Source organism: Mytilus californianus, unplaced genomic scaffold (genome assembly GCF_021869535.1).
Source record: "Mytilus californianus isolate M0D057914Y unplaced genomic scaffold, xbMytCali1.0.p SCAF_15, whole genome shotgun sequence".
NCBI classification, from domain to species: Eukaryota; Metazoa; Mollusca; class Bivalvia; order Mytilida; family Mytilidae; genus Mytilus; species Mytilus californianus.
In genome coordinates, this window is record NW_026262637.1 from 10,799,822 (window position 1) to 10,812,076 (window position 12,255).

General features: G+C 32.5%; 1 protein-coding gene across 5 annotated transcripts in view; it reads right to left on the bottom strand.

Moving 5' to 3' along the window:
- Positions 1-2,362: 2,362 nt before the first annotated feature.
- Positions 2,363-12,255, bottom strand: part of LOC127725380 (uncharacterized) — a 122,660-nt gene continuing 112,767 nt past the window's right edge. For all 5 annotated transcript variants that reach the window (XR_007992975.1, XR_007992976.1, XR_007992974.1 and 2 more), the window contains 3 exons: positions 8,382-8,407; positions 4,172-4,342; positions 2,363-3,310 (listed from right to left, as the gene is read on the bottom strand). Coding sequence is in view for 2 of the 5 variants with exons in the window: in XM_052232316.1 (XP_052088276.1) it covers positions 3,011-3,310; positions 4,172-4,342; positions 8,382-8,407 (497 nt within the window). In the remaining 3 variants the exon portion in view is untranslated. The remainder of the gene's footprint in view (positions 3,311-4,171; positions 4,343-8,381; positions 8,408-12,255) is intronic.

Consider the following 12,255-nt stretch of genomic DNA (forward strand, 5'->3'; position numbering starts at 1 on the left):
TTTTACAAAGTACAATCTTTTCTTCCTGTTTCGAAGGTTGTGCAAATAAATGTGTTATATTTTAAGAACATGTTTGTTTAATGCTTTGTTTATCAGCATTTTTTTTAGGCTGAGTTAGTAATGCCAAGCGTGAATTCTTGGTGTAATTAATTCTATGGCACTTAAAAGTCCAACGTTGAAAATGGGAATAAGTACACAAAGAAGAGAAAACGAGTAAAAAAGATAATAAGCGGTTTTGTTTGTTTTTTTGTTTTTTTTTTTGCATTTAACAAATCTAATCAAGGAAATTGGTAACGGAAAGTCTATTTATTAAGACTAAGATTTGTTAAGGCAGAGAACGAGTCGATTCATGACATGCATCATTTGGTCGGGCCCTAAGAAATCTAAAACATAATTGTAATCCGTAATATCAAACAAATGAGATGTGAATTTTAACCAAATCAGTAGTATACGATAAATGCACTGAAGAATTAACCAATGATACCGAATTTGACCAAACGATGACACCTTCCACTTGTTCAGTTCATTTTGACAGAGAATCAAAATATTATGAAATATCAGATCAAAAACATATACTTTCTCGAAAATATGAGTTTGAATACCAATGTTGAAACATTAAACTCATCATAGATAACAGGATTAAAATTGTGAACACCAGACGCGCCTATATACAATTGATGGTTTGTAGACAAAAAAGGTAAACTCATACGAAATGGAGCATAACAATCACATATCATAAGCCATAGAAAAGTATACAAAACAGATCCAAAGATCAAAAACAGTCCACAAAACACAACACGTGTAGTACACATAAAAACCAAATACTACGAAACTTGAAATCAACCACAAGAGAGGTATACAAAAGTCATTAGGATGTAGAAGCAGTGTATGCTGCAGAAGTGAAACCTGCTATTATTATTGTCCGTAAATCAAACGATCCTCTACAATTGTATTATCAAAGATAACATATCAATAGTATATTTAATACATGGGATATAATTCAAATATAAAACATGTTCAATCGCCCTTAACGTATGCCTATTATGTATGTTTGACTTGTCTTATACAAAACCATACTATAATCTTCTACGAACGTCGTGTTGTACATATGAGTAATATACAAAGAAAAAGGGGCGGGATTGTTGTGTCGACGTATATAACGTACATGTGGTCATTGGTGAAACATATCTTCCTCCAAGCATATTTTCCATAACGAGTCTACCAAGACTTGCTGGTGCTGTCCATTCGCCTATTGAAGAGATTATTCAACTGTTCTATTAAAACCTAAGATCTTGTATCTTGTGTGAAGTTACAAATAACGCTCGATTGCTTTTTACTGTCTATAATGTAATATCTCTTCATTAATTATTGTTATAACATAAACGGTACCAATTTTTCTGCACCAGATGCGCATTTCGACAATCAATGTCTCTTCAGTGATGCTCGTGTCCAAAATATTTGAAAATCCAAAGCTTATTAAAAAGATGAAGAGCTATGAACCAAAAAGGACAAAAAGAATAGCCAAAGCCGGGCAAGGAATCAGAGCTTTGCATGAGGGAGATATATTCCAGTATTTAAAATAATTTCCAAAATTTTGTAACAGCAAATTTTAATAACACAAAATCCGTATTTTTATGCCAGTACCGAAATACCGGCTACTGGGCTGGCGATACCCTCGGGGACTATCAGTCCACCAACAGAGGCATCATCCAAAGGTATTAATAATATAAACGGTACCAATTTGTCTGCACCAGATGCGCATTTCACCAATCAATGTCTCTCTAGTGATGCTTTAATGATAAAGGATAATATAATCTTGATAATGATGTAGGAATGCCAGCTATATTGAGATAAACATGTTGAATTGTCATATTTGAACACATTTGACGCAATGTTTAATAGTACGTCGATTTTTAAGGGACTTATACGTGGTCTTATTAAACCGTCTTTTATTTTGTTCAGAAGTTATTAAATATGTAAGACCTGTACGCATCACATTTTATCACAATGGAAGATGGCGATATAACGGAAACGTGTATAAGAAACAGTTATAGGCAAATTGAGATAATTAATGATGACACACAGGGTTATTTTGGAGTTAGACAGACATTGTTTTTCTGTTGAAAAATGCATTTGTACTATACGATATGGGTTTTTTTTCATTGTCGAAGGCCTTAAGCTTTAATCCATGTCATTGGACTCTTGTAGATAGTTTTCCTAACGGCAATCAAACCACATCTTGTTTTATAATGTTGATATTAGATTATGTTGGTGTACTAGTGTCTAAGAAGTGTTGTCTCATTGGTGTTCACTCCATGTCTACTTTTATTCATACTTGAAAAATTCTACTAAATAACATGAATAGATGTGCATGACAAAATATAATATAAATAATGAAAACCATGACGATGAGTACAACAAATATGCTGGAATCAGTTTATCAGGAACGAGCACAATCAAATGACAAGGAAGCAATAAGCATGATAAGTATAAAACATTTGTTAGATATACAAATAGGCAAGTGAGTATTTTCCTTAATAATATAAACGCTACCAATTTTACTGCACCAGATGCGCATTTCGACAACTAATATGTCTTCATTGATGCTCGAGGCCAAAACCTTAATCTATATTTGACTGACGGTGTAATTAATAATGGATTTTTAAACTAAACGTTTTTTTTGGTAAGAAAAAATGTATGAAATATTTATCAAATGTAAGTGCAAAAGCTTGGTAGCTATAAATTCAAGACAGACACATAATATTGTTTAACAATTGTATGTAGCTGTTAAATTTTGGTTGAGTTCCCATCAGTGCATAATTCAAATTCAGTTAAAGTCAAGTCAGCCTCATCTATTTTTGACACAAATCAATGCAAATCTATCAACTTGGACTCAAACTACGCTATTTTCTCATTCAACATTGACAGGATTAAACTTTTTACGGAGAGTAATTTTATATATCGCACAAATAATTCTAACCTCCATAAATGAGAATAACAAAATATTGATCTAATTTGAAATGTCATCATCGTCGAGATGTCTGTTTTTATACGGTAGTAGAGGATGCATTGATGGCCACTGTACTCCTGGTCTTTCGCCATACTGTCTTTTCGATGAAAAATGTCCCTCTATACTTGATCTCACAAAGTCTTCTCGACAAATACCATAAACAGAGACACGAAACAATGTTTTCCACGTGTTTTGATTACTTTGTTGCTTTGTTCTATTGGTTTTTATCTTACTTCTCCTGGACATAGGACTATGGTTATGTGACGCAGTGTTTTCATCATTTGAATTAATGTTGCTAATCTACAAAAGCAAATATGAAAATGGAACTAACTTGCTTTAAAATGTGTTACTTGGTACCAAAACTAATCTCTACCAGCAATACAATAAATCACAGAAAAAAAATTAAAATTCGCATTCAGACAGATATAACTTTTCATTTAGTCTTAATGAAGACATTGATTATGTTGATACTGTCAATTGCTTATTGCTTACTGCTGATGACAATCGATGAAAAAATGTATCAGATACATTTGTCCGATAGTAAGTAAAAATAAAGCAAACGCTTGTAGCATATATTCTTAGGCACTATGATAAGTAAATCCCTTTTTGATTGAACTGCATGTGTCGTCCACTCTGCAGATAGCGAATATAGCCACTGGTGCAGTCGCAGTCGATATTTCGAGGACAATTCATTTATTTTGTTTTGAACTTTTACAATGCGAACAACAATCTTTCCTATAGTTTGTGTCATATTATTATTAATTTCTTATTAAAGAAATCCCGCTTTTTTTACTTTTGTTCTTAAAATGTCCTATATGCCTTTGTATTATAATATGCAAAAAGGTTTTATAGGTTAGGTACAGGAATGATGTTTTTTAATAATTGATGCTTGATAACTTTTTCAGTTTATAATAAAAAAAATGTATAATTCCTTCATTTTCTAAGGGTGTTCTCCAAGAACACGTTTGTTCCTTGGTTCATTTTTGGTGTCCTTTTTGGTATTAATTTTGGTTTATTTTTCTTCTACGTTTGATGTTTTTCGATTCATGCGTTGTATTTTCCAAAACAATTTAATACATGCAGATATTGTGCATGGAATTGATTTTGTTTATCTTGTAAATTATTGTTTAACAACTTCTTAAAGTTTCGGTATGTACTGACCGCTTCTTCCTTCAATATTAGTTCCTTCATTTTCTGACTGTAGTAAACAGACACAATCAATGTATTCTTCACATATTTGTTTATCTTTTGAAGTTCCAATGTCTGTTTTTCTTGATTTACACTGTTCAGGTTGTTTAAATATAGTTGAACCGTATGAAAATTAAATTTTTCCTGCAAATTAAATTTAAAAAATAAATTTAAATATACCATGGACTATTCATTGAATTAAGAATCAAACAAAGGCAGTATACTGATGATTATAACAACAAGATGCGCTGAGAGGGTGAGCATCTCCTGTTAAACATACATCTCAAATTGATGTTCTGTTGAAGGTACCTGTCTACATCGGTAGTATAATAATCTGGTATAAGTTATGTTTTAAGGATGTTTTGGCAATGGGACACATCAACAAAATGTGTTCGTGTTGGCCATCGGATTTTGTCTCATTATCGTTGTTTTTCATCAAGAATCTAATTAGTCGTTTTGATACATGTATAATATGACGGTTCAACCCCATTACGGACATAACCTGTTTGATTACCAAAAGGTAGGTTATTAACTAATTTCTCAAAGTTGATAATATGAAGGCTGAAAATCATAGAGTTTGTCAGAGTTCCCCATTCCTCGTAGATTTCTAGGGGGAAAAGATATTCATTAAATTGAGAATGGAAATAAGGAATATGTCAAAAAGACAACAACTCGACCAAAGAGCAGACAACAGCCGAAGGCCACCAATGGGTCTTCAACGCAGCGAGAAAATCCCGCACCCGGAGGTGGTCCTCAGCTGGCCCCTAATGTATGTATAAAGATTTCTTGCGGTTTTTTTCCTCAAGTGGTAACCATCTTTGTTACTACGTTAAAAAGTCCACTTTTGTTTTCTACCTAGTCACTCCCTTCAAGATCTTTTGAATTAAACTAATTAATTTTAACAAAATCAAGGATTTTATTAATATTTCAAATTTTGATATCTTATGAATACGAAACTGAATATTTTATGCATTAAATAAGAGTTTATTCAAACCTCCCTCTGACATACAATACTTGCTACTTAAAAAAGCTAACAACATGTACCTTGTTTTCTTCCTCATTAACAGACGTGTTTTTTTCTCTTTTTGACGAGGTTGTGTTTCCTACTTTGTGATTGATATTAATCAAAAATTTCATTGTTTTGACTTTGAAATATTTATTTCAAAATCTTTGGATTATTTCTTTACATTATTTAAAAACAGGTTGATACAAACATCCGAAAAAGACACAATTCCAAAATAGCGACACTGTATTGGTTCAGTTTCAGAGTATCTTCCTTATATAATTTAGGGATTTTATGAATCATAATTTGCCCGAGTCTATAAAGTTACATGTAATATGTGCTGTAAAAATCAGTTCGAAAAATGCATTTTACTCTTTAAAACGAGTACATGTATAATCAACAATAAAAAAAAGGCATTTGGAAAACAAAATAAGAACGTTTTACACAATTCTTGCAGCTACTGACATCAAAATCGAATAAATAAATCTGCTTTTACTTGTTTCAAAATCATGATGTCCTACTTTCTAATATCGGCGGCTTAGTAATATATATATATATATGTACATACACGTCTAAACATGTGACAACTTTATGACAGACATTCTCCATCGCATAACACGTGGTTATACAAGGTTAACACTATAATATATATATATATAACTCGTCTCAAATTTAGCCCAACAATGTTAGATCTTCAAATATGCGTTAGAAAATGTTTGTTCTTCCCTCAGCGGGATTCGAACCCTTGCTTTTGTGACATAGTGGCAACACTGCCTGCACCGTGTCCAGCAACCTAGACCACTCGACCACCTAGGCTACATAAAAATATAGCTTTCGTTGGTCGATGTGATGCCTTTCCTCGTCCCCTTTTCAGGGTTGTAACACAGTAAATGATGTATAGTGGCAAGTAGATGGTGTACCTTTCAGATCACCTATTTTGTCTGTTGTAAATGGTGATAATGTTAATGACCAAGCCGCCACATCAAATTTTAATTTTATTATACACGTCTAAACATGTGACAGCTTTATGACAGACATTCTCCATCGGATAACACGTGGTTATACAGGGCTAATATAATATTATGGTGTTAGCCCTGTATATAATTTCTGAGATATCCATTAATGACCAGTAGAAGGACATAGTTTTTGACTGCTGTCCGAAATTATCTCCATGTTCATTTATTTTCAAAACTATTAGATACTTAAATGTGATTTTGTTCTCAGTAAGCCTATTATACTGGTCATTGGACATTTGCGGAAACTGTCATACACCTACGATTAGGATTACAATTACACTTTCAGGTAGCATTTAAATCTTGGGTCTCAAAGCGTAAATATGAACCGTCGTTCCAAAACAAATTCTAACTCCTATGATGTTTTTCTATAGTTGAATAACAGGGATTTAAAGAAATATATGAAGTAATATGTACACATTAATTATTGTACATCGTGTTCATGTATGGATAAACATCATTTTATAAGTTTTACATGAGACACAATGAGACTTTCAAACTATCGGTAACAGGAAGTGACTGTACAGCAGATGTACAAATAGCATACACGCTGACACGCTGACACGCTGTAACTCATTAATTATTAAACTGTAGACTAAATATAAATCATTCCTTTCTATAGAGACCAGGAAATCTTTATGCACGGTCTTTCGAACGGATGATTACTAGACGTGCTTTTGCCTTCAGCGACGCAGATAAAAAAGACTACCGGGTTCTGAATTGTTTGTTTTTGTGCAATTTGTATAGAGATCTTGGGAATCATTTGAGTATAGACGATTTTTTTTGACGGTGTCTATAATTATTTCTCTCCCATAATTATGGATGGGTCTGGTCTGATCGAAGCATGAGCAGTAACTATTGATCCGAAACTGGTACAATTGTACTCTAGAGTGCATTTTTGACGGTCACACAAAGTTTATCCGCAAAATTATTTCGTTGATTAAAAGGGATAAAAGGTGCAAATGTTTGTCAGGCGAGAAGAAATTGTTAAAAAAAATCGTAAACTATCTAAGACGGTTAGGGAGCAGTTTCGGATACGAAATGTATCGTGAAAACGAAGGACATTGATATTTCAAAAGCATTGATAATTATATTGTGTTACTTGCTTATCGCATATTCCCTGATTTTCAAGTGCACCGTTTGTAGAGTACCCTCTGAACGAATTTTTGTTGATTTTGCTATACTAAAATAAAGTAAGACACAAGTTTGGAACATAACAAAAAGATTATAAACATTATACAAGACAATAGATTGTTCGAAAACCCCAGGATATGAAGATGAAGTCTAAAAAATCACAGATAGACTTATTACACACTATAAGGTCAAGTTTGAACACGCCATTGGAGAATAAAAAAAAATACAAAGTTATGGGGATTTTTTTGGTGACATATCCAATACAGCAATTCAAATCTGTTGTGACCATTTGCGCTGCATTAGTGTGTCGTCGAAACGTTTTATTTACATAACAAAAACAATCATTTGGTTTTACTTGGTATCTCTATTGTTGCTTTTTTTTTAATTTTGAGAAGACCCCTTGTTTTTCGTCATCGTAATCGTAAGTCTAAGTGTAATCCTAGGTATAGACTTTCTTTTTATCCTCATTCATTCCAGACAGTCTCCTTTCGTTCATAACGTTCATTATCGACATAATATAAGGTAGCTTTAAGAATGATTTTAAGACACACTGGTATGTATAGAATTTTATGATGGGTAGGCCATTTTCATGAATATTCTGCTCCAGGTGGAGTGGTGAAGCAAGGAATAAAATATGCAAAACAATAAGAGAACAAACATAGGAAAAAAACACAACCTTTACCAAAACTTTTTTTTACAAGAAAATGTTACAAGCGAACGTTAATTTGTGTTGACTTATTTTCTATGCACAAAAATATCGTCACATGCCACAATGTCAGGATTTAATAGCAAAATTAAAATTGCATGATTTCTAACTTTCCCAACGAAAACAAAGGGCCAATGGCGTTCTCAATAATACAAGTCTTAGCATTCTATGTAGTCTTTCGTTTCTTTTTTTTTTTGCCATGACATTGTCAGGTTACCGTCGATTTTTGAGTTTTGAATGTCACCTCGGCTAGATATCTTCCGCTTCTTTCTTACTAGTCTTAAAAGTGACAATTCCATTACGTATCTGTATTCTAATAATACTTACATTGTTTTGGTATTCTAAAGAATTACCTAAAAAGATAATGAAACATTGTGCAAGTAAACTTACTAAACTTGAACATTTAACTCACAGATGCTAAGTATAAAGTTTAGAGCAGAATCCTTACTCAAAACGGTACTCACAAATGGAGCGTTTTTGTATTTATCTACTTACTGAAAAAGGGCACGGCAATGCGTGTGCTCTTCTGTTGTCAGTAAACGTTTATCATCAAGACTGCCCAATATTTACATTTCCTTTAAGACCTATCTTTTATCATGTTGAAAATGTAACCAATAATGGTTCCATCCAATTGTTTCATTTTCGATCAATTTGCATAACAAAATTAGATTCAAATTGTACCTTCCCTTTAAAACAACACACATATAATATGTAATATTAAATTAAGAAACACAATTTCACTGTGTATCATCGCCAGCGGAAGTTGGGTACCAACGAAGCGGAGGAAAGCATAAAAGAAGTAAACAAGGTAAGAATTCCTTTAATTTAAATCATTTTTACCGTTTAGATGAAGTTACCACTTATGGAACGCTTTAATGTTTTATACCAACAATTAGCAAACAAAGACAACATTCTGTGTTAAATTCCAAAACTGTGCAATTGGTTACAATAATTTCGAGGTCAATCGTCCTCCGATGTCCCGCTTTAGATTATGATAATATGACTTCATTTTAACTGACATTCCCTATCAAAAAGATGTTTTCTAAAGACTATGGACCTGAACAGCTATTGTTTATAGTACGGCGAATTACAGGGCATTGTACGGCGAATTGCAAAATAACAACTTGTTTTCTGTATGGCGTCTTGATAATGCTGTAATGTAAAGATGATATTAACTATATAGATAATAACAAGTGTGATATTATGTACATACTAATGCGTTACAAGCTTACAAATATACGAAATAAACTACATAGCAACAAAATTTCTAAACATATGCCGTTAATTTCATTCAGATGTCATCATTGCGTACCCTTATTGGACGTTGTGTCAAAGACAAAATTAAAATGGTTTCTTTAACCTAATTATCCTAAATATATTCATATGTCGTTATACTTCTAACAACTGTTGTCTTAATTGTTGTAAGGGCGAATTTTGAAAATGTTCAATAAAACACCGACCACTCATCATTTATTGGGGTGGTTTTTTTTGTAAAGTATTGTTTGATTTTGAATTTCGTGAATAGATAATTTAAACAATTCTTTATTTTGAAGTAAGTGAACATAAATACTTTGTTTCCATTGAAAATACGGGGGAAAATGAATAGTACATTGAGTTTCGAAATAATTCTCTAGTTATTGTATGTTATTGAAAAATACCTTGTTTTTGGTTTAAATATATAAAAAAAAAGGTTTGTCATGAGAGACAAACATGCGGGGAAAAATAAGAAAATAAATGATCAATCCGAAAAAAAAAGCCTGCCACCACCACTAAGAATATCAAATTGTCTGGTCGCCTTATAAAAGTATGGAACTTGAGCTATATACTACTATTAGGTTGTATTAATAGTGTTTGAAAATCAACATTTTACCTACAAATATATGAAAATAATCGAATCTTTAGCGTGATGCTAGATCAATTTTTGTTCGTATGTTATAAGGAGAAAAAAGGACAACTAAAGCACGAAAGCACCCCTAAATGTGAAAGGTGTACCCGCCTTAACCTTTCACGATAAGATTTACAGATTTCAGTATTTTTACAAAACGGTCTCCTAGGGCAGTTATCTAAATTAACGCTTTTATCAAATCAATCTTTAATATTTCGTGGATTTTTTCCACAGAATTTATGAGAATATACCATCAGGATCTAAACTGATTTTCATCTACCATTATTAGATGACAGTTGTCATTCTACCATACGAGTAGCCTGTCAAAGACAACGGCAAAAGTGTAAAAGAAAGTTTAAAAATGTATCCGCAGTTGTATGTATCGTATTCAAATTGTAAACGCTTAATTTTACAACATTTTTTATCATCAAAATTTCATGACTAGGAGAAAAGATAAAATGATTTTTCATTGTTCAATGTAAATTGACTACATTACATTACTTCTCATATCTGATGTAAACTCGGATTTACAAGAAAAATAATGTAAAATATGAAACAAATATAATTCAAATGGTTTTATTTATGGACACTTAATGAATCGTTTTTTATGTTTAGTACGGGTAAAATATTGACATAAAATGTATACATTTGGTATACTGCTAGAGATCTAATAGGACTGTGTACATTGTAGCCTAATATTGTGCATAACAATGTCGTCAAGCTAATTGTATTTATATCAAATGTATAATTAGTTATTTGAACTTATAGTACTATTTCAGGGAAATCATCATTAACGTAGTAATTTGATGCTGGATATTGTGTATACGTTTTCAGTGCAATAATGAACATTTATGATAGGCCACTGTTTGACCCCTGACAAAGTGCTAGTATAATAAGTCTAATAAATAAAACCCTCAAAATTTTAATCTAATGTAATGCATATGCATAATAAGAAAGTTTCGAATACTTTAATCAGACAGCAATCCAACACAAATCAAATCAAATGATACCTAGAAGTAAACATACATGTTTTATCACTTCATATTTTGGCATTTAAGAATACTACCAAACATAGCTGTATTTAAGATAGGGTCACTAATCTTTTAGACCAGAGCAACATTCTTTAAAATATTTTTATCTCCAAAGATGATGGGTGTACAAAATTATTATGCGTTCGATTATTGCTCGTATCTTTTTTCACTACACACCCATATGAGAAATGGATATTTTATTTTATTACATCAAAGTAACCTCTCAAATAATATATATGCACTAAAATAACCCTACTGTATCATCCTAATCATTTATTAATAAAGCAGCAGTGGAATAAAACATTAATTACCCAGGTACTACTAAATACGAAGATATGAAAATTTGTTCACCCACGAAAAGTTATTTTCCCCTCTAGAGATGCCCTCGGGAAAGATTTACCTTTTTGGGAGGATAAAATCTTTCTATCTCCTTAAGTCAAGGAAATTACGTTTATTCATAGCGATCTGTTTTTAGAACCATGGAATTACATGTCACTATAATACTTCCATATTTTAACTTACTGAACGGCGGTAGAACTGCGACTACTACAACACAATTATAGTTTCCGGTTAACGAAAACTTCTAATTTCCTATAAATGTTTAGTTAAAACATATTATATTTGCAAAATTAGCAAAAGGGAATGGACTCAAGTTATAACCAGGGCTTTAACTACTGTTGAGGCAGACGAGGCAATTGCCTCGTCTGATTTTCTGGCAAAAAAAATAATAATAAAAAAAAAGAAAATGATGAAAGCTAGGCATGCAGGGGTAGCTATTTAAAACATCCTTGCATTTTCATATCAAGAATTAAGTAATGCTGATTGCATTCTTCGAATAGTAATTAATGTTGACGTGCAGCTTCTGTACTTTTATTTCAACTACGTAAGGAATCGACCTTACGAACTCTCTGCCTGATTACCATCGCAAGTAAACCAGCATTTTGTTCTGCAACTATTTATCTCCCGCGAAAAAGTATCTCAAACAAGTGCGACCATCAAGAGATTTTGGTTGCCGGTCGGTTCTTGCTCATGTGAGAGATCTTTTTCTGCCCTTCGACGTTTAAAGACATGGTGCAGGTCAACAAAGATTTGTAATGACCGATGACAGATTACGTGTTTTTGCCATGCTTCGCGTCCATCGTACGGACAATGTCGGTTAAGTGAACGCAGGATATGTTCTCAAAGGTTGAAACGATGGGAACTTAGTGGCACAGGAAAGGTCGAAATAGCATTCACAGACAATGACTAGGTTCCACTGTTTGTGCTTTATTGAAAGTGATAATAA